General features: G+C 41.6%; 1 protein-coding gene across 2 annotated transcripts in view; it reads right to left on the bottom strand.

The window, feature by feature from the left end:
• The window catches only part of nsfa (N-ethylmaleimide-sensitive factor a), a 311021-nt gene that overhangs the window by 166691 nt on the left and 119939 nt on the right, over window positions 1-24391 (bottom strand). For both annotated transcript variants that reach the window (XM_078529818.1, XM_078529817.1), the window contains exons 5-8: window positions 17027-17193; window positions 14999-15106; window positions 4310-4385; window positions 1102-1257 (exon numbers count right to left, since the gene is read on the bottom strand). In XM_078529818.1, coding sequence (XP_078385944.1) covers window positions 1102-1257; window positions 4310-4385; window positions 14999-15106; window positions 17027-17193 — 507 coding nt within the window. The remainder of the gene's footprint in view (window positions 1-1101; window positions 1258-4309; window positions 4386-14998; window positions 15107-17026; window positions 17194-24391) is intronic.

Below are 24391 nucleotides of genomic sequence, written 5' to 3'. Positions count from 1 at the left end.
GAAAGAGCAGCCATGTAATTCAATCACCTCCCTGCCTTCCATCCCCACCACAAGTTAAAGCATTTAGCCACACATTGAAATCAATAATTTTCAATTGGTGCAAATTTGTTTCTTTGTGTGAACCAGCTGAACTTGTAAACAGGAATGTTTCATCTGGATTGAGAAATTACATTATCAGCATGATTTTTCATTAACTCATCGATTCCTTAGCTATTTAAGATTCTGTATTTATCCCTCACTTGTTACACAATGACAGAGAAACTACAGCAAGAAACAAGCCATTCGGTCCAACAAGACCCCTGTTCCGAACTTCCTCTGCCAGAGGAAATAGCTTCTCTCTATTTACCCCATGAAATCCCATAATCATCTTAAACTGATTTGCTTATCCAGATTGCAGCTAAGAGGCATTTACTTTGTTTTAAAGCAACCCCTGGTGTACTAAACAGAGGACAAATAATCCTTTGTCTAATCAGTACAAATCAAAGCCAATGAACGTTTCACAGTAGAAATTTGGGCAATTGGAAAACTGAAAGTCGCTCCTTTCACAAGGCCATTTAAGATTTTGATTTTTTTTGTTGTTGTTAAAAAGGTGGATTAAAACCAGGTAACAAATGTAGAATTCAACAACAGTTACTTCAAAGTTTCATATTGCAGTTCTAGACACCACTTATTAGAAAAGATTGAAGTTTTATCAAATTTTTTCTAACCATAAGAGGAGCTCATAAGTCATCAGCTTCAAAATGTTTTTTTGAACAGGGAAAGGAGGATGACAAGAACAACAGAGCGATCAGTTCATTTCACTTCAAGGGCACCACCCACTAATCTATCAGAGCCAAACTGACAGGGGCCGGAGAAGACAGCAGCTCAATCATTACCCTCCATCCGATAAGAGACCCCACAGCAACAGCCAGTACAATCATAGTGGAAAATACTGAAACAAAGCAAGATGTAGGGGTTGGTGGGGTGGTTTATATCTGATCAGGTAATGAAATGATTCCCTTGGATACATAAATCTTATTTATAGGAATGCACCAAAACTAGTCAACGTTTACATCAACATGCCTTTTTACTGTTACCGAATTACCATATGCAATGACTCACCCATCTGTTCCACAAGATCTACTGGAAAAACTCTTGAAGCAAACGCTCGGCGGAAGATATCGGAAAATTCCTTGTCGAGGCCACCGATTCCCATTTTCTCAAAGTTCCAGTCTGGGTTAATGATGGATTGTCTTCCCTGCTTGGTTTTAGATTTGCCTTAAAAGACAGTAGAAAAAGCCATCACATACTTGAACAACACAAATGTGTCGCCACCCAGTGGTTATGTACAGGACTGAAGCAAAATTATTAAGTACTGTCATCAATCTCTATATTTACCAATCAATTGATTGATAAATGATTTTATCATCTCCATTCGTGTGTCTGCCTGATTTTGTGTGATTAAAAGATTTTAAAAACCAAAATATTTCAAAATGAGCAGTTAATAAAAAGATTAATGAAGAAATATGCAGAGCACGAGCAGGCTTTCACTGCATTTATGTATATAATTTGATTCATATAAAATAGGATTCAAATTGGACTAATTACCAGGCCAGCAAAACACATGTCTGGATCAATAATCTGCTGACCACAAATGCCAAGCCCACATGACATTCTGAGGAACTGCATTCAAATTTTTTTTTTATATTCCACAAATAAAAAGCTGGTATCAGCAAAAGTGATGGATTGTCATAAAAAATACAACTAGTTCACTAATGCCCTTCAAGAAAGGAAAGCTGTTATTCTATATGTGACTCCAGTCCCACACCATCATAGTTGGCCTCTGAAATGGTCTAGCAAGACACTAAGTTAGCACCACCTTTGAATGGGATGGGCAATAAATGCCAGAATTAGCCACTCTCTTAGAATTAGTTTTCAGAAAAATGCTCCCAACTACACGTAATAAATTTCAACAGTTGTTCTATTAACCACCCTGGACAGCCACTGTTTTCATTCATTTTACACAAAAGACGATGGTCAATAAAAAAAAAATGATTAATTAAGTTGAAGATTCCTATTTTCATAATATCCTAGAAGAATGCTGCACAGGAGACCATTTGGCCCATCATGTTTGTGCCACTTCTTTGAAATGTATCCAAAGAGTCCCACTCCCCTACTCTTTTCCCACTTATTTTTCTTTTAAGTTTATATCCAATTCCCTTTTGAAAATTACCATTGAATCTGCTTCCACCCCACTTTCAGGCAGTGCATTCAAGATCATAACTCACTGTGTAAGAAGAAAATTCTCAACTCTCGCTTGGTTCCTTTACCATTTATCTCAAATCTACGTGCTCCAGTTTCTGACCAGTGAAAACACTCACTGCATTTACTCTGTTTAAAAAACTCAAGTTCCACCAATAGTTCAGCTGATAACCTCAGCAATGTAACTGCATCATACAGATTAGGATGCCTCAAGTTTCCATCCTGGATCTCTGCTGAATTAGCTCATCTCAACCAGAGCAACAGCAGGGATGCTGCAGCAGGCTTCAGTGCCCCGGGATAGGGAGGGGACAAAAATCAGTCACGTTTTCCATTCCCAATCACTATCGAGTAACTTCAATGAAAAGTAAACGCATTTGGACAAATCACAAGGAGAGGATTAGGGTTGGATACATTGTTCTCCATGATCAAAAAGACCACCAATATTCAGATGTCTAGACATGCTTGAATAACCACTTGGACACCCATGGGGATTCTACTTCTTTGGGAATGAAAGGGAAAGAAGTCTAGGAGAAATCATGGGCCAAATGTTTCAAGTTAAAAAATCCTTTGTTTTATTCAATGTTAGATGTGCAACGACATAGAAAGTGTTGACACAGGTGGCATGAAGGTCAAGTCTACTACTTGCTAAAGGGACACTCTATACTAAAAATTACTAGTGATTGCATGTATGCTAGAAACTCCACAAGACAAAACACTGGGTTTCATGAGAACTGAACACCAAAATTACTTCAAGTGCAGAGCTCACATGTACACTGCACAAGACTACACAGGGCAACATCAATTATCCAATCTAAGCATCCATTAGCTCCTCCACAGATCTGCCACTTGAGTGAGCTGAATTCTGTATAAGCAGCCACAAATCTGGTAGTAGCATTGTGATATGATTGAATGCACGGCAGCTGCAGCAACACACCTGGAATGTACAGGCAGAGGGGTCACTCCCATCACAGAGTTATTAAACCCATGAAAAATTACATTTCACACTACAGGGCAAAAACAAACCTGATTTATCACATAAATAGGCTTACTCAAGAAAAAAAGTTCAGCCTGCCCCAACAGGCCATCGCTGGTCTCTGTTAATTTTCCCATCCATTGGTCTTTCATATGCAATCATGTTCACAAGTCAATAAACTTGTGCACTGCACAGTGAATACTGTTCACCAGAACAAAGACCAGCAACCTTTGAACTCTGCTATGCCCAAATGTTAACTCATCTTCATTCCTCTAGATGTAGCTCCATTTCCAAAGGTGAACCAAGGCACTGCATGCCTGATTTTCACAAATGGGCATGGATGAGCTGAAGAGCTCGAGGCTATTCCATCATTAAATTAGATCATAGCTGATCGGTTTCTCAACTCCATTTACCCATCTTCGTTCATATCCTTCGACCCAAGCCTAACACAGATCTAGCAATCTTAGTTTTGAAAATTTCAACTGACCTAGCCTCAGCAGCTTTCTGGGAAAGCTGGTAATGCAGTTTACACAAGCTCTGATCCACTTGAGATGTGATTATAAAAGCGCCTTGTGAAAGGCGACAGAGGCACAGAATCCAAACTTCAAATTGCTCTACTGAAAGCAATTTCACCCCGTGGGGCATACTTAGCATTCTGATGGAGCAACTTAAGGCAGGTACACCTCCCTTGTTGACAGGAAGGCAGGGAGTAAAGGATAAACAGAGAATGAAACAGCACAAGCTACCAAGGAGGCAAGAAAGAAAAAGAGAAAGCAAAGAGGATGAAAGCAAAGTAGAAAACAGAAATAGCAAGAATATTCAAGGCTGAAAATGTTAGAAAAATGTAAAGTTCTAGATACTAGTGAATCAGATTGCATTAGATTTACTGTCAGACCTGACATTGTGTCAGTCAGCCAGGAACAATGGTCAGAGAACAGCAAGAATTAAGAAATTGGCAGTGGGTAGCACTGGGTCTATGTTGAAGAAGCATTGAGTTTTAACCAACAATGGGGAGGTAATGAGCAGCTTAAAATATAAAAGCCTATACATCATTAACTCCAGCAAAACTCAATCACAAGATTTGGATATACTCACCAATGAGAGTCAGAGATGAGCTATCTAGCTTTTCAAATATAACCTGGGTATTGGCTATGGCCAGGCCAAGATCAATCTGGGTTAATAAAATAAAACAGATAAATTACACACAGCAATATCATCTCAGGGCTATCTTGTAACAGCAATGCAGTTCAGGGATGTCACCATTGAGTAATGGTTGTTCCTCCAGTTTTGTATCGATTTAAATCCCTTTCCTTAGTCGGTCTTGCCCAATACCTGCAGCAGAGGACAAGTGAAAATGCATAAAAACAAAAAACTGCGGATGCTGGAAATCCAAAACAAAAACAGGAACAGAAATACCTGGAAAAACTCAGCAGGTCTGGCAGCATCGGTGGAGAAGAATACAGTTGACGTTTCGAGTCCTCATGACCCTTCAAGAAGTGAAAATGCATAGTGTGCCATTCTCTCAGAATCCTGCCAGACCCCTCCTACCTCTACCAAGCTCCCATTCCCCACCTACTCTTCAGTAGATGGCAAACAGAGCGCAGATCCACCCAGGTATGACTCTTCCCTCTTACGGTTCCTTCCAATACCAAGAAAGGCCAGAGTTCCATTCAAATTGGCAAGACTGCAGTGAGACTAACTCTGCTTTGCACCATACTATGTCAGCATCTTACAGTACATTAACAGTGGGAATCAAGGAATTAAGCAGGACAAGGAGGTTCCATGTTCATCCCCATCCTCAATAATTTGAGAGCCCAGCATGAGTGCAAACAATACCAACTTCAACCAGAAGCAGCCATGGATGATCCTTCTGTTTGCCTCCTCCTGTGGTCCCATCATTATAGATACCAGGTTTCAGTCAATGTGATTCACTCCATTCAATATCAATAAACGGCTGACCACACTGGACACAGCAAAGACTTTGAGTACCAACATCATCCCAGTTGCAGTGCTAAAGGTCTGTGCTCCAGAACTAGCTGTGCCTCTTGTCAAATTTTTCCAGTACAGCTACCACACTGGCATCTAGCCAACAATGTGGAAAATTGCCTATGGATGCCCTATCCACAAAAAGCAGGAAAAATCTAATTACTAGCCCATCAGCACTCTCTGAGTCATCAACAAACTGATGCTAGCACTTCTGATGGCTCCTTCCAGGAAGTACTTAGTCACGAAAGTGACTGTCATTGACATCAAGACCATGTTTGACAGCCACAGCTGCCTGACACACCACCTGCCAGCAGGTGGTGAGAGAACCAACACAAAGAAATAATCTACTTGACATCAATCTCGCCAATCTACCTGTTCTGGAATCATCTGATCATGACAGTATTGATCATGACAGCCACACTGTCTGTGTAGAGATCCACGGCCTGCCAATAACCAGTCAGGAAAGTAATGCAAGGAGTTACCAACAATGCTATCGAGTAGCCAATAACTATGCTCTGATGCTCAGGAGGTGTCAGCTGTGGCTCAGTTCATAGCACCCTCGCCTTTGAATCAGAGGGTTGTGGGTTCATGTCCCACTCCCGGAAACCAAGAACTGTGATTGTACTCGAAAGAGTTGCAATCTGTGACTGTTGATAACTCGACAGTGTTTCTACCAGATCTGCTCCATATCTCATAGCAGTTATGTTGCAAATATAGGCAGAAGAGCTGAATTTTGGAGGTAAGAGTGACTGCCTCTGATAGAGAAGCGGCATTGGCAGAATGTGGCACCAAGGAACCCTGGTAAAACTGAATTTAATGGAGACCAGAGAAAGGTGGCTGGAATCATACCTAGCACAATGGAATAGGTTGCTGGGAGCCAATCATCTCAGCCCCAGAGTGCCATTGCGGGCATTTCTCGGGACACAGCACCCTAACAGAGGCCTAACTAGCTTCAGCTTCTTCAATGACCTTCCCTCTATTAAACGTACAGTTTCATTCACAACTCCTCAGATAATGAAACCATATGTGCCTACATCCAGCAAGACCTGGACAACACTCAGGCTTGGGCTGATAAGTGGCAAATGACATTTGCGCCACATAAATATAAGGCAATATCTATCTTCAATGATGCACAGGATGCTGTTGATGGGGCATTTGGCAATGGTTCTGCCATTGGAAGTGGTTAGACTCAGTTAGAGGTGGTAAAATTACAGTGTACTAACAGTGGAATGTACAGCAAGGCTTTTGCAAATATTTTTGAACGGCAGTGCTTCAAAAAGGTGACCCTCTGCCACCTTCTCGAGGGCAATTAGGAATGGGCAGCAAACACTGGCCTTGTCAGCAATGCCCACAATCCATAACAGATTTTTAAACTCTCCTTAATGGACACCTCAAACTGTAATTACTGCATTGCACTGATCTGCAACATTCCCAGAGCTGCCACCATGGAAACATGGTACACAAGGTAGTGAGACACGAAAACTACAGGCCAGTCAGTTTAATTCTGCGGTGGGAAGTTTTTAGGAGAGATAATTCGCAACAAAATTAACAGTCACTTGGACTAAAGCAGATTTATTAAGGAAAGCCAGCACAGATTTGTTAAGCAAGTTAAACAATATTTTCCTTTGAGTTTTTTGATGAGGTAACAGAAAGGGCTGATGCTGTTGAGATGATGTACGTGGACTTCCAAAAAGTATTTGATAAAGTGCTGCATAACAGACTTGAGCAAAGTTAGGGCTCATGGAATAAATGGGTGAATGGCAGGGAGGGACTGAGAGAAAAAACAGATTGTAATATCTAATCTTGATTCTTGGTGCAAAGGTAACAAAAAGACAAAACTAAAGATTCTATCTGAATGCATATAGCATTCATAAAGTGAACAAACTGATAGCGCACATTGAAGTAAATAAATATGATTTGCTAGCCATGACGGAGACATGGAGGCGAGGATTGGGTCCTGAGTGTTGCGGGGTATATGACATTCAAAAAGAATAGAAAGCTAGGTAAAAGGTGGAAAGGTAGCACTGTTGATCAAGGATGGCATTTGTACAACAGTTAGAGATGGCCTTGGTTCAGGTGTAGAATCGGTTTGGGTGGAGATGGGGAATAGTAGGGGAACAAAGTCACTAGTGGGACTGGTCTACAGGCCCCCTAACAGTAACCACAAAGTAGGACAAAGTACACAAGAAGAAATATTGGGAGCTTGTGATAAAGTAGGCAGCAATAATCATGGGTGATTTTAATCTACATATAAACTGGAAAAATCAGATTGGCAGTAGCAGCCTGAATGAGGAGTTCATAGAATGGTTTCAAGATTGATTCCAGAACATGCTGCTCTAAGAAACTATCAGAGAGGTTATATTAGGCTTGTTTTTGTGTAATGTGACAGGATTAATTAATGACCTCAGGGTAAAGGCACCCCTAGGTAGCAGTGGCCACAATATAATTGAATTTCATATCCAGTATGAAAGGAAGAAGAGTGGGTCTAAGACTAGTATTTTAAACTTAAATAAGGGCAACTATGTGGACATGAAAGCTGAGCTAGCTGAAGTTAAATAGGATACTAGGCTAGGAGATAGATCAACAGAGAAGCAGTGCTAGACATTAAAAAGCGATATTTCAGAATGCTCAAAGTGTATCCCTGCTATAAAGAAAAATTCTAAAGCGAGGACCCACCATCCGTGGTTAACTAAAGTAGTTAGGGAAAGCATCAAACTTAAGGGAAAAGCATATAACTGCACAAAGATGAATGGCAGGTCAGATGACTGGTCAGGGTATAAAGAACTGCAGAAAATGACTAAAAGGTTAATCAGAAGAAAGAAATTAGAGTATGAGAGGAAGCTAGCTAGAAATGTAAAAACAGATAGCAAGAGTTTTTACAAGTATCTAAACAGGAAACGAGGTGGTGTTGGTGCTCTGGAAAGTGAAAATGGGGAGTTAGTAATAGGCAATAAGGAAATGGAAGATGAAATGAACAAATATTTTGCTTCTGTCTTCACAAGAGGATACAAAAAAATTCCAGTAATAGCTGTAAATCAGAAGGTGGAAGGGGGAGGGGAACTTGGTGAAATTACAATCACTAAGGAAGGGGTACTGAGCAAACTGATGGAGCTGTGGGCTCACAAGTCTCCAGGTCCAGATGAACTTCATCCTAGGATCTTAAAAGAGGTGGCTAATGAGATAATAGACACATTAGTGTTAATTTTGCAAAATTCCCTAAATTCTGGAAAGGTTCCATCAGACTGGAAAGTAGCAAATATAACCCCTCTAATCAAGGGAGGGAGGCAGAAAACAGGAAACTATAGGCCAGTTAGCTTGAATCTCTCATGGGAAAGGTGCTAGAGTCAAACGTTAAAGAGATTATAGCTGGGCACTTAGAAAAACACACGGTAATCAGGAAGAGTCAGCATGGTTTTGTGATAGGGAAATTATGCTTAACCATTATATTAGAGTTCTTTGAAGGAGTAGCATGTGCTGTGGATAAAGGGAAGCCTATAGACATACAGCACTTGGATTTCCAGAAGGCATTTGATAAGGTGCCACATCAAAGGTTATTGCGGAAAATAAAAGCTCATGATGTAGGGGGTAACATATTAGCCTGGATAGATGATTGACTGGCTGGCAGTAAACAGAGTATGCATAAATGGGTCTTTGTCTAAGGCAGCTTGTGACTAGTGGAGTCCTGCAGGGATCTGTGCTGGGGCCTCAACTTTTTAGAATTTACATCAATGACTTAGATGAGGGGAGTGAAAGCATGGTAGCTAAATTTGCAGACAGCACAACAATAGGAAAGTGCGTTGTGAAGACGATATAAGGAGTTTGCAGACGGATACATGTAAGTTGAGTGAGTGGGCAAAAACCTGGCGGGAAGAGTATAATGTGGGAAAATGTGAAGTCACTCACTTTGGCAAGAAGAATTAAAAAGAAGAGCTTCACTTAACAGAGAATGACTGCAGAATTCCGAGGTGCAGAGGAATTTAGGTGTTCCCATGCATGAGTTACAAAAGGTTGGTATGCGGATATAGCATGTAATCAGGATGACTAATGGAATGCTATCCTTTATTATGAAAGGAATTGAACATAAAAAGATGTTATGCTTCAGCTATACAGGGCATTGGTGAGACCGCATCTCGAATACTGTGTGCAGTTTTGGTATCCTTATTTAAGGAAGGATGTAAATGAATTGGAGGTGGTTCAGGGGAGGTTTACTAGATTGATACCTGGAATGAGTGGGTTGTCTTGAGGGTAGGTTGGACAAGCTGAGCTTGTTTCCACTGGAGTTTAGAAGAGTGAGGGGTGACTTGATTGAAGTGTTAAGACCATTCAGGATCTTATGAAAGGTGGATATGGAAAGGATGTTTCCTCTTGTGGATGAGTCCAGAACTAGGGGGCACTGCTTTAAAATTAGGGGTCACCATTCATAGGACAGATTTGAAGAATTTTTTTTTCTCAGAGGATTTTGAGACTATGGAGCATTGCCTCAGATGGCAGTGGAAGTGGGGTCACTGAATATTTTTAAGGCAAAAGGTAGATAGATTCTTATTAGGCAAGGGAATAAAAAGGTTATGGGGGGTAGATGGGAATGTAGAACTCAAAACACAAACAGATTAGCCATGATCTTATTGAATGGCGGAGCAGGCTTAAGGGGCTGAATGGTCTACTTCTGTTCCATGTTCATATGTTTGCAAAACATGGATATGAAATTGACTGGGTGGCAGGAAACGGTATTGATTTTTGGTTGTTCTGACTGGAGGAAGGTTTATGTTGGATTTCCCCAAGAATCGGTGTTAGGATCCTATGCTTGTCCTGATATATATTAATGATCTAGACTTTGGTGCATAGTTTCAAAATTTGTGATCGATACAAAACTTGAATGTATTGTGAACTGAGGGGAGGAGAGTGTTAAACTTCAAAAGGACACAGACACGTTGGTGGAATGGGTGGACAAGCGTCAGATAAAATTTAATGCGTGAAGTGTGAAGTGATTCATTTAGGCAGCAAGAACATGGAGGCAATATAAAATAAGGGGACAATACTAAAGTGAGTGCAGGAGCAGAGGGACCTGGGTGTATATGTGCGTAAATCACTGAAAGTGGCAGGACAAGTTGAGAAAGTAGTTAACAAAGTATACAGAATTCTAGACTTTATCAATGAGGGCAAAGAGTACAAAAACAAGGAAATTAAACCTGTAAAAAACACACTAAGGAGGATGTAAAGGCATCAGAGAGGATGCAGACAAGATTAATGAGAATTATTCCAGGGATGAGGAACTTCAGTTACATAGATAGATTGGAGAAACTGAGACTGTTCTTCTTGAAGAGAACATTGAGGAGCAATTTGATAGAGGTATTCAAAATCATGAGGGGTCTGGACAGAGTAGGTAGGAGAAACTCTCTTGGTGAAAGGATCAAGAGCCAGAGGGCACAGAATTAATTAGTAAAAGAAACAATGGTGACATGGGCTAGAATCTGGAATGCGCTGCCTTAAAGAGGGTGGTGGAGGTAGGTTAAATTGAGGCATTAAAGACAAAATTGGATTATCTAAAAAGAATGTGCAAAGCTATAGGGAGAAGGCAGAGGAGTGGCACTTGATGAACTGCGTGCCAGCACAGACACAATGGGCTGGATGGCCACCTCCTGTGCTGTAACCATTCTATGATTCTATGAAAACACAGAAATAATAAAGGCAAGCCTTCTGCAGTCCTTCAGCTGTTTTAGCACTAAATTGTGCTCACTGCACCAGTTTCACATTTCTTTAGAATTACTTCATTAACAATAACAACATGGCTAAAAAATGCCATCAAGAAACAGAAGTGCTTCCTCTCGTTAATCTCTGAGGCAGGAGGCAAGAGAAACACCCATTAAAGAGATCCAGTCGCCATTTGACATGATCCTTCGAGAACTATCCCTATTGCTTTTCTATTGCAATATTCACCTTGAAAATGCAGACACAGCTTTACCCTTAGTGCCTCATCAAATTCTCATCAACTCATCAAGAAATCATTCTTCCAGAACTACATAGGAGGATCAGCCTAGTTTATGCACTTTAGTCTTCATTGGGGTTCAGACCCACAACCTTCTGACTCAGATGAGAGGGTTGTCAAGCTAAATGTATTAAGCAAAGCAGATAGTGACTGATCAATTAAAGGTTTGAAACATCCAGCTGGATATATTGTATCCATCAAATTCCTTCATTTATATCACTGCCTTCAGAATAGGTCAACAATCAGTTGTTTAAGGCTAATGGATTTCATCTAACAAAACCTATCAATGTATCAAACTTTATCACAGCAGCAATCAATTCTTTACAGCTCAAACAAAAACAGGAAATGCTGGAAAAACTCAGCAGGTCTGACAGCATCTGTGGAGAGAGAAAAACAAAGTTAACGTTTCGAGTCCATATGACCCTTCTTCAGAGCTGAAAAGAAGTGGAAATGTGATTAAATTTATACCGTTTAAGTGGGGTGGGGCAGGTGGAGCTGGATAGGTGGCCAGCGATAGTGGGGACAAAGGAGCGATAGACAAATGTGTCATGAACTAAAGGGCAAAGGGATTGTTAATGGCAGTGGTTCGTACTAAAAAAGGTGCTAATAGTGGCGTAAAGGTAAGAAAGAAGAATGTGATTATAGCAGAACAAGGATAGCATAGTGTAAAAGAACAATATGGTACAGTAACAGATGGCCCTGTAAAGGGTGGGGAGAGGTGGCAGTGTGGGAGGGAGAGGTGGCAGTTGGGGGAGGGGGGGGGGGGGGTTTGCCAGTGGGAGGGGTGGAGAGAGGTGGCAGTGTGGTGGTGGTGGTGGTGGGGGGGGGGGGGAGGAAGAGGTGGCGAGATAGAAAATGAGGTTAAAAGGGGATAAACCTATGGATAAAATGAATAAAAATAAAACAAGTGGGTAAAAAATAAAAATGAATGTAGAAAGAAGGGGATGAAAAAAGTGGGTGAGGATGGAGAGTGTTCATGGTCTGAGGTTGTTGAACACAATGTTGAGTCCAGAAGGCTGGAAGGTGCCTAAATCGGGAGATGAGGTGCTGTTCCTCCAGTTTGCCTTCGGCTTCACTGGAACATTGCAGCAGGCTAAGGACGGACATGTGGGCATGAGAGCAGGGTGGAGTTTTGAAATGGCAAGTGACAAGGTCTGGGTCATGCTTTCGGACAGACTGGAGGTGTTCCGCAAAGTAGTCACCCAGTCTGCATTTGGTCTCCCCAATGTAGGGACCACCACATTGGGAGCAGCGGGTGCAATAGGCCAAATTGAAGGAAGTGCAAGTGAAGCGCTGCTTCACCCAAAAGGGGTGTTTGGGCTCTTGGATGGTGAGGAAGGAGGTGGTAAAGGGGCACATGTTGCACTTTCTGCGATTGCATGGGAAGGTGCCGTGGGAAAGGGATGAGGTGTTGGGGGTGATGGAGGAGTGGACCAGGGTGTCCCAGAGGGAACGGGTCCTTACGGAATGCTGACAGGGGAGGTGAGGGGAAGATGTGTTTGGTGGTGGCATCATGCTGGGGTTGACGGAAATGGCAGATGTTGATCCTTTGTATGAGGAGGCTGGTGGGGTGAAAAGTGAGGATGGGGAGATCAAAAGTGAGGACAAGGCGGACCCTATCATGGTTCTGGGAGGGAGGGGAAGGTGTGAGGGCAGAGGCGTGGGAGATGGGTCAACCACAGGACCCTCAGCGTGTGGCTAAAAGGTGTGGCTACGGGTATCCGCATGGGGCCCAGTTATGCCCGTCTCTTTATGGGGTATGTGGAACTTTTCTTGTTCCAGTCCTGCTCAGAGTCCCTCCCACAACTCTTGTTTTTGGTGCATCAATGACTGTTTTGGTGCCGTTTAGTGCTTTCATCTGGACCTGGAAAAATTTATCAATTTTGCTTCCAATTTCCACGCGTCGATCACCGTCACTTGGTCCCTCTCCGACACTTCCCTTCCTTGACCTCTGTCTCCATTTCTGGTGATAGACTGTCCACCAATATTCACTACAAGCCCACCGACTCCCACAGCTACCTCAACTACAGCTCCTCACACCCTGCTGCCTGTAAGGGCTCCATCCCATTCTCTCAGTTCCTTTGCCACCGTCGCATCTGTTCCGATGATGCTACTTTCTAAAACTGCGCTTTTAGCATGTCTTCCTTCTTCCTTAACCGAGGTTTCTCCCCCACTGTAGTTGGCAGGGCACTCAGCCGTGTCCGACCCATCTCCCGCGCCCCTGCCCTCACACCTTCCCCTCCCTCCCAGAGCCATGATAGGGTCCGCCTTGTCCTCACTTTTGACCCCACCAGCCTCCGCATTCAAAGGATCATCCTTCGCCATTTCCACCAACTCCAGCATGATGCCACCACCAAACATTTCTTCGCCCCCCGCCCCCCGCCTCACCGTCAGCATTCTGTTCCCTCCAGGACACCCTGGTCCACTCCTCCAACACCCCCAACACCTCATCCCCTTCCCACGGCACCTTCCCATGCAATCGCAGAAGGTGCAACACCTGTCCCTTTACCTCCTCCCTCCTCACCATCCAAGGGCCCAAACACTCCCTTCAGGTGAAGAAGTGCTTCATTTGTACTTCCTTCAATTTAGTCTACTGCATCCGCTGCTCCCAATCTGGTCTCCTCTACATTGGGGAGATCAAATGCAGACTGGGTGACCGCTTTGCGGAACACCTCCGGTCTGTCCACAAGCATGACCCAGCCCCTTCCCGTCGCTTCCCATTTCAACACTCCACCCTGCTCTCATGCCCACATGTCTGTCCTTGGCCTGCTGCAAAGCTCCAGTGCAGCCCAACGCAAACTGGAGGAGCAGCACCTCATCTTCCGATTAGGCACCTTCCAGCCTTCTGGACTTAACATTGAGTTCAACAGCTTCAGACCATGAACTCTCTCCTCCATCCTCACCCCCTTTTTTATCCCTTTTCTTCTACATTCATTTTTTTTTTTTAACCCACTTGTTTTATTTTTATTCATTTTATCCACAGATTTATCCCCCTTGATCCCATTTTCTATCCTTCTATTTCCGCCTACCACTGCCCGCCCCCCCGTCCCATCCCATCCCATCCCATCCCCAGGACCATCTGTCACTTGTTCCATGTTGTTCTTTCACACTATGCTATCCTTGTTCTGCTATAATCACATTCTTCTTTCTTACCTTTACGCCACTATTAGCATCTTTTTTAACACTAACCATGTCAATCCCTCCTTTGTTCCCACCTATCGCTGGCCTTCTATCCAACTCTACCTGCCCCACACCCCTTAAACAGTATAAAATTAATCACATTTCCATTTCTCTTCAGCTTTGAATGAGGGTCATAAAGACTCGAAGCTTCAACTTTGTTTTTCTCTCTCCACAGATGCTGTCAGATCTGCTGAGCTTTTCCAGCATTTTCTGTTTTTGTTTCAGGCTTCCGGCATCTGCAGTATTTTGCTTTTTTCTAAATTATTTATAGCTGCTTGTTAAACCCCGACAGCTTATACAAATTAGAACACGTTTGTTCGAGAACAGAATCCTGGATTTTATTGAACATAATGCCAAAGACAGTCCATGATTGAAATCTGAAAACAGAAAATGCTGGAAACTCTTAGGTCAGGTCATATCTCTGGACAGAAAAGCTGAGTTAATGTGTAGTCACTGGTCAAAAATTGGACAAAGCTTTGTCCCAGGGTACACACCCAGAATCATTAAGTTTGCTCCATAGATGCTGCCTGACCAGTTGAGCGTTTCTTGCCTTTCTCTATTTTTGCTCTTTTTTATTAAAGAGGTGGTTTTCACAATATATAGTTTAAAATAAAAGTTAATGTTATAACTCCTACCTTCGGCCGCTTGCCAGAAGCTTGCTCTCCCTTCAGAATGCTGGGGTCCATTGCTTCAATATCCTTCACAAGTAACCCAAAGAGCTTGTCATTAAAACTGAACACAAACTGAGGGGCAAAGGAAGGAGGAGAGTTATTCACCTTCAGGATTAGATTTTCAAATTGTATCTTATGCTTGGTATACAAGATGTGATGCATGTCTTACGACCGCAGCCGATGTTATTCGCTGAGCAAGCCAAATCCCAGAGGGAAACTCGTCTTACTGATCATAACTTTTTTTTGCATTTTGAAAACAAGGGGTAAACTACTGAACCCAGAAACATAGAAGCACTGTAATACTTAGGATTTTAAAATTAGAAGATTTATTTACAAGAAGAAGAAAAAAACTTAAACACACAACAGTAAAATTATACAGTCGAAACGGTCTTACAAAACATTCCCCAAAAAAAGCCCACTTGGCAGAAAACGCAAGTAAAATACTTGGCAACAGCCCCCTTATAGATTTTTTAAGATAAAAATCCAGTAATATTACCTACGCAAAAACCTGCTGCTACTTTATTAAAGTATACCACATGACTACTCACTCTCTTCCACTCTGCTGTGGAAATCCAAACGAAATTCAGAAACAGACTGCCTTCTGAAAACAAAGACTTTTCAGGCTTGAAACTGGGTGGCTGCTTCAAATTCACAATTTTTCTCAGCACAGAGCTGGTCTCAGGAAATCTACCCCTCACAGCCACATCAACTCAACTAAACACCTCCCTTAAATATATTTTTTTCCCCTTCCCTCCTAGACTCCATTGTCCTATGCACCTCTTTGAATTCAACTTTTCCAAAATATAAAAATCTTTCACGTCTTCCTATTCACTTTCAGGTCAAATAAAATTGAATAGTCTTCCCTTGTTTACTTATGAAATCATTGTAAGTTATAAAAGTCCCTTAAACTCCCTTTGAAACTTAGCAGCTGAAAAGTCAAGTCCTTACCTATCACCTAATGCAAATTTTAAAACCCAACTTATTTAATTGTAATTCCAACTCCACCATAGCCTCCCATTACAAATGCAAGCATCTAGCACTTTTACCTTTCATCTCAGTTCCCACAAACAAGCTGTCTTTATTAACCTTCCCCCCAGTTTAATTAATCATGGACACAAACACAGCCTTCTTTACAGAGTATCATATTCCTAAAAATATTAAAATAATATCCATCTTCACACATTATTTTCATGTGTTATCAGAGGTTGCTCAGTTCTATGTTCTTAGAACTAGCACCAGCTGTCAGGTATTCATGTGAAATAATGGATCAGTGGCTCAAATGACCCATAAACATATAAGCTCCATCAACCTCTCAAATGAGGATCTTCAGAATATCAAGTACCCAATAAATTTTCAGAGAGCATATCGTCACATACCTGGTTACTGAGGAGTTATGGGCTGGTATTATCAGGTTGCTTAGTCACTTGCCTTGACCTACATCGAATTAACACCATTTTACAGGGCATATACTTGCCAGTATGCAGAGGAATCCTGCTCAACGTATTTTTAGTTAAAATCAGAAAAGAACCTTGCACAGCTGTTGGATAATTTTAAGGACTCATTTGCTAAGAAAAAAAGCGCACTAGTGTTTGTTTTAGAATAAAAAGAGGAAAAGGGGAGACCTGAGAAATAAAAGAAATTTCATGTAATATCAGCTGAACTTTGGCCATCTTAGTGCAAGTGCAAATCTACAACTGAGCAGGGAAGGGATGAGATCCAACACAAATATGCAAGGCTACATGATGGACTATGGCAGCTTTCCCAGAGTTAGATGAGGGATCTACCTGCAACTCATTTGGAAGTATTCACTATTTCATATACAAACTGCAAAATGCACCCAACATAAAGGCTAGCAGCAAGCAAAAGTAATAATGATTTTTTTTTATATACAAAACATATCACTAAGATTTGCCTAGTCAAATTTCTGTTTGGGCAATCAATCTCTGCCGAATATAAAAGCACACGACTCCATCTGGGAGAGAAGAGCTGTACCTGCTGGCCTGTAGAAAAGGCCTGGTTGTTGAACTGCTGAATGAACTCTGCTGCCATCCTGTCAGTGTCGTATGGGTTTGAATCCACATTCTTCTTCTGTAGGAAGTCTATCTCAATCATCATGATACCAATACATTGCTTTGTTTTGTCAAAACCATAGGGTGATACTGCAGAAAGAACAGAGCAGGAAACATTAAAGAAATGGTCATGTTTCATTAGTTTGTGGCCCATGCCACAGATTTTCTCAGCTTCAGAGTCTCAGATTTGATTTAAGGCCACAAGCTGCACATTGGGCATGTCTGCTGTGGCCTGCATTCTTAGCTAAATCATCCCTCCAGCACATATTAGAAATAGAAAATCATTGAATACACCTTAACTAGAAACAAAATATTCTAAACAGTATTGACACAGCCAGGGAATATATGAACCCAAATGACAGCCACAATCAAAGACACAATACTAGCTCAGTACTGTGCTCCTAGGTTGAATGAACAAATCCTGGAGATTCTGAAGATACAATCTTCTGACGCCACTTGGCTCAGTTGGGAGAACTCATCTATGACGCATCACAAGTGAAGGGTTTTAGAAGTAGGGGAAGGTTTATGTAAATGGATATGCTTTGAATTTTTGCATCTCCAGTTTTGGTATTCACTGGATTTGGTGTAGGGTGGTCAGCTTTGGATCAAAGAAAATCTTGATGTTAAGCATCATCTGTTCAAATTGAGTGGGCAAAGGAAACAAACTGCTTAATGTTTTTTCAATAAAAGTTGTGCTAAGGTACTACCAAAACTATTGTTCTTCCAACACACTGCAATTTTCTCCCAACATCCCTAGCCCTTATATTCTGATACTTCAGTCAACCTGATATGCTCCATCGATGCGAGTGGGTAGCTATTTGACCAAAAGCACTGAAGATGGAAAGATGCCATCAAATTTATAACTTGATTTCCAAACTTGAAATTAAACGTACTTTTTTTTGTAAATAGCTACACTGAAATAGCACTATGTTCAATAAATTACAGCACTTTTGTAATTACCATTTAACATTTCATTCATCAGCAGTGACCATGAACACAGAATTAAGAGTCTGAGGCTAACTAAGTTCTGTGGCACATTAAACATCTATGTTAGCACAATAATACAATTCTTTTAAATCTGATTGTCTACATTGTGACACTTTTTGTTGGATGAAGTATTACCATTCTGTAAACAAAATGTTTAACTATCTTGTTCAACATGGCAGGCATGAGTTTTTTAATAGAGTGCATGACAGAAAGTTTGGAAAGTCTCCATGTCGTAAAAATACAGCATTAAGTTTTTTCAGACTAATTTGAAAAACAATGACTTATAATGCTATTTGGTGGAATTGCAGTCAGAATTCCAACTGATTTTTCTTTCTCCTCCACCTCAGGGGTCCCACACCCCAACTACTGAGCTGGCTGAAATTAGCTAACCCAATACAGACTAAAGATTGAACCCACGTCCTTCTGTTCAGTAATGGTCAATACCACACAATGGTTCCAACCCAAAAACCTTGCATTTTCTTTTCATTTTCAGGAAAATATATCTACTTCCCTTTTAAAAGTTACTACAGAAATCTGCTTCCACCATCCTTTCCAGAAGTCCATTCTAGGTCATAATTTACTGCACTGGTGTGAAGCCTGACTTTCCACTACCCATGGCGTATCTTAAATAATGCACATATTTATTTTTCCAAACTACATTCTAGGATGGCATTTAAAGTGAGTGTAGATTTTCTGCATTTGCTTACTCATATGTTAGCCACAATTTAAATATGGTAACCATATGGAATTCCATTTATTCTGGGCAGAGTACATGGTTAAGATAGCATAAATTAACTTTTATTCAAGATCCCTAGAGGTGCTTGGACAATAAAGTGACCAGGTAGCCAACGTAAAAACTCAACTGGTTTACCGTTGTCCTTACTCTGTCTGGCCTACATAGGACAGAAAATCAATGTCAGCCTACTAGCTTGACTTGGACATAGAATTCAGACATAACAGGCACACAGTTGACTCAACCTTGCAAAGTCCTCCTCACTAATATCTGGAAACCATGGGGGCTCTCAACATTAACTCTGGACCCCATGAAGTCTCTCAGTTTCAAGTCAGATATAGACCTCCTGCTGATTAAAACCTAACCATAGCTAATGAATAAGTATTCTATGCTGAGCACCACGTGGAGGAAGCCCTGAGTGTAACAAAGGCATTGAGTTGGGAACTTCAATACCTTCCACCACTAACAGCTCGATAGCAACATGACCGGCTCGATTGCCGAGTTGGTGATGGTGCTGAGTTCCGAAGGTCATAGCTGCCAGAATGGACACGCAGCAGGTGACAACAACAAACATAAAGGAACCATCTAACATCAACTAACAACTTGTCGTAGAGACACCTGTTCAGAACAGCAATAATAGGGTGACCAGCACACAGCTCACACGAAGATCCAAGACCCGCCTACTCCCAATCAAAGTATTGAAAGGGGTTGTCAACAGTGCTATCAAGCGCCAATAACTTGCTCTCCAGATCTCATTACAGCCATGTTGCAAACATGGACACAAAAGCTGAATTCCACGGGAAAAGAGATTACCCTCGACATCAAGGCGGTATTTAGCCAAGTGTGGCACAAAGGAATTCCAAAGGAACACCGAAGCCAACGCAGGTCAGAGGGAAAATCTCCACTGAGTCACATCTAGCCCAAAGGAAAGTGGTTTAGAGGCCAATCATCTCAGCCCCAGGATTTCCTCAGGACAGCAACCTAGGTCCAACTTCAACTGCTTCAATTACTTCTAGAGTGGCCTCTGGACAGAAATCAGAAGTGCAAACACCAACAGATCTCCCCTTTTTTGCATTCCAATGAAGCCCTGGCTGATATCAGCTAATTCAAAACTAAAGATCAAGCAAGAGATGTTCTTGTCTGCATTGCTTAGGCATCTGAGCATCAGGTGAACAGTATTGGTTGCAATTTTTGATGGAATTTTTGAAGGATAGCAGAACTGAAGGCTTTTAACCTTAAAATTATTCCATAACTGAAAAGAACATTAAATTCTGAACATCCACTTGACACCCAGGTGTAATGTAGCATAGTGGTCATGTTACTGGACCAGTAATCCAGAGGCCTAATCCAGAGTGTTAACAAGACAAACTAATGAACAGGCATTCAAATCCCACCACAACAGCTGAGAAATTTAAATCCAATTAATTAAATAAAACCTGCAATAAGAAACCAGTATCTGTCATGGTGGCCACGAAGCCAACAGATTGTCACAAAAACCCATCTAGTTTGTTAATGACCTTTAGGGAAGGAAATCTGTCACCCTTATCCAGTCTGGCCTACATGCAACTCCAGATCCACAGCATTTTTTTTTTATTCATTCATGGGATATGGGCATAGCTGGCTAGACCAGCATTTATTGCCCATTCCTAATTGCCCTTGAGAAGGTGGTGGTGAGCTGCTTTCTTGAACCGCTGCAGTCCAGGTGGTGTAGATACACCAACAGTGCTGTTAAGGAGGGAGTTGTAGGATTTTGACTCAGCAACAATGGTCGACTCTGTCGTCCGAAATGGTCTACCAAGCCACTTAATTGCATTCAAGGTGGTGGCCCACCACCTTCACAGTGGTTAGTGATGGGAAACTCGTTTTGGTTTATCTTGAGGCCCACATCCTGTGGATGAACAAAAAAACTTGATCATTAGTGTTTACGCAAAGTTGGATTTTTGAGGTACAAAGCTTTTTTTTATATTAGAAGAGCCACATCTTCACAAAGGATCAAGTGGAACTAGCCTGTAAGTGCTGTAGATGATAGATATACACACTGAATTTATCAATGGGCTGGAGAAAGCAGTCCATCATCTAAGCCAATATTTGGTGTATCTTGAAACATTGCAGCCTTTTCTTCAATTTATACACACAAGCAGGGATTATTGAGCTTAAATATCAGTAATTTGTTTATCCCAAGAGGTGACGTGGTGAAAAATCAAATGCTGCACAGAGCCAAAGCCAAAAAGATTTAAACTGCAATGATACAAAGCTTTTACTTTAATGCATGTTACTGAGAACAGTCTGTCTTGTTTACAAATCTTTTAAGCAATGAGAAACTAATATTTTATGGGTGGGGGTGGTTGGCAGTGGGCTGAAAGAGAAGAAATATCTTCCAAGGGAAGGGATTGAGCTAGATATTTTATTTGAAAAAGGCCAGATCCAAAGACTTAATTAGGAAGGAGATTTGACCATCATCCCACCAAAAGGACTGACCAGAGCCAAAAAAAGGTTAACCTAGTCAATGAGGTGCAGCTCACATCACTAGCACCACCTAATAACCGGATACAGCTTTAAGATACAGTAGGAGAACATAATTTCACTCAACACAAAGCAATGAAGTACTGGTGCATGACAGCTGTGAAAGGACATGTAAAGAGGCAAGACCATTACTCGGCCGGTTACTGAACCCTCATTGTTGGGATGAAGGGTACAGGATTCATTGTTGCTGCGCACACACTGTCTGCCAGTGTTCAGTAAGGAGGGGTCCAGCAGGTTTCACTACATTTAATCATAGCAGATAATGGAGAAGCAGAAAACACCTGCAGCTGCCACACTGAGCATTTATCACTGCTCATCTCCGTAATGGCTTGCAAAGCCATTTTTAATTACAGTTTACCATGACATGATAGATCAAATTCTCAGCTATAAAAGTAGACACTAGTACCCTATTGTAAAGCACATCATTTTCAACACTATTAGATCTACACCACGCTGCACTGCACACTAGAATAGAACGCCACAAACCACAACTGCAGTAGAATTAAAGCACTAGCTGCACATAATGTAATTTACCACTTGGTGGCCTGCACTCATACTGTACTCAATACTGGATCACCATTTTGTTTCCCATTTTTCAACCAGATTGGTTTCATGTAGGGAGAAAAATCTTTGATTGTCTTGGAATACCTTATGATTTGAATGCCTTTTCAGTCTACAGCTAGATGCATTCATAGGGCATCATTAATACAGAATAATGCATTCCACAAAGGATGTCAAGCCAAAGACAGAACAATAAGGGGGAATGACTGAAATCTTGGTCAGATATGTGTCTTATGATGAAGACAACATATAAGGGAATTCCAGAGAGTAAGACTTGTAAGGATCAGATAAAGATCATTATTCATCTGTCCCATGTTAAATATCTATGTTAAAAATAGAGTGGGGATTACGCTAAGCCCAACATGACCTAGGCAGATGAAGGCACAGCTGCCAACTGTAGGGTGAAGAGGGCAGTGCATAACAGATCAGAATCACAAAGATGGAGCAGTGGGTGGGGAAGAGACCAACACACTTTGGTTCAGCCTGTAGCAGTGGCCAAGGAGGGGCTGTAGTCAGTGGCAACATCGGGGAGTTTGAGTGTTGCAGACTGGCACATTTCAAGGTCCACGTGCTGAGGGATGGACTAAAACTTGGGGGCAGCCGGCGCAATGGGGAAAGGTCACTGTCTAAGACCTTTCTGCCATAGTGCACCAAGGGGTTGAGAATTGTTTCGATCCCCTTGGGCTGTACAGCTCACAACGAATGTATGCATTGAATATTAATTGTATTATAATTGTATTGAAGCACCTGAGAGTGCAACATGATGTATGTTGATAACTCCAATACCATTGCACTGTCTGATTGTCTGTAATGATCATATTGAAATGATTGTAATATTCATTGATTGTACTGAAGCACCTCGTAATCCATGTGTAAAAGTTGAATCTGATTGCACTTTTTGTCATGGCGATTTTGAAATGTTTTGTAATGTTCTTCCAGAAAATTTATGAATAAAGTATATTTTTCAAAAAAAACATCAGGGAGTTTGCAGAAGAGGATAAAGAGAATGGCTTTGGTTTTCCAAATATTTTGATGCAGCATACGCTTCAGGGGCTAAAATATCTGACGTAAGCAGTCTGATAGCAGAGGGGTAATGCAGGAAGAAAGAAGCAGAGCTAGGTGTCAGCAGAAAGTATGTGGAAGTTGATCCCATATCTACAGATGATTTAATGAATGATGAACGTATAGATTAAGAGGAACAGGCCAATAATAGATCTTGAGGACTTCCTGAAGTGACTTTGGGAAGAGGTACCATTGGTAACCATGCTCTGGTGACAACAGGATAGTAAGAGTGGAACCAAATAATACAGTCCCGCTAAGTTAGACAACAGAGGAGTATTAAAGGAGTGTGACTGACTTCAAAAATCAAAGGGTCAAGATAGCAGTAGAACAATAATACATCATAATTATGTAGTGTTATCTGTTAGGGACACTTACAATCAAAAGGAGCAAAAACTTGATTGGAGGTATTAAAAACAGTTGCAGGAAAATTTGGGAAGTATTGGAACATTCAAAGCTGTAAAGGGCACCATTCTAGCTATGATTGTTGCTGCCCAAGTGTTCAATCTACATGTAGGCTGAGACACCAAGTATTAGCTATTCCACATGGAGAGGACAACCGTACACCCAGATGTAGAGCCTTACCAGCAGAGCTCACCAAGGAAGAATCCCAGCTGGTTTCCTCCCTCCTGCTCCTTAGTCCAGGGCAGCAACAGTCAATTGCAGTGCCAAGCTGCAAACCTGGCTGAGAGCAGCTAACCTGCAATTAAACCTGGCACCTCCTAGTCCATATGCCAGTATATTGCAACAAGCCATCATGGACAATGTTTGATTTAACATCGCTTTCTTGTTAATATTTGGCAGCATACATCTTAATTAAAGACATAATGCTCAACAAATCAGTAACATTGCTGTGTTCCCAGGACAACACTGTTCCACACTATAAGTCCCACTAGCATTTATAAACAGAGGACAAGGTAGGTTAACATAGTTCTCCGAGGCCTGTAGTGTCAATATTGTACAGGGTAATTGATTTCATTGCCATTTCTTGTTACAGTGCACGACTGATCTCAAAGGGCCAAGCAGTTCCTAAACCTCACAATCAATGCTGCCAAGGAAAGCTCATTGGGAGTGCATATAGCAACACGAGGAACCTCCCTGCCTCGCCACCACCCCCAGACGTGCTTTTAAGGAGTTGGGATGGGGGAGAAGCACTGGTAACATTCAATGAAATTTCCCAAAAGCTACTAACAAAAAAAGATAGCTTTGAGTGTAATATTACTGAAAACCTTGGGAGTACTAAAAGAAAAACGAGTGATGCTTTGAAAATGATGGCATGTAAACACACGCGAGTCTGACAAGAGAGCTCACCACCTTCAACATACAAATCCTAACAGGTGCACTAACAGTTTAATGGGCATAGTTATCCTGGGATAAACAACCAGCCCTCCATTTTGCCACAGCGCAACATCAAAACCACCCACA

This window comes from Cetorhinus maximus, chromosome 25 (genome assembly GCF_964194155.1).
Source record: "Cetorhinus maximus chromosome 25, sCetMax3.hap1.1, whole genome shotgun sequence".
Taxonomy (NCBI): Eukaryota; Metazoa; Chordata; class Chondrichthyes; order Lamniformes; family Cetorhinidae; genus Cetorhinus; species Cetorhinus maximus.
Note: the sequence above shows the minus strand (reverse complement) of the source record. Positions and strands in the feature narration are given on the sequence as shown.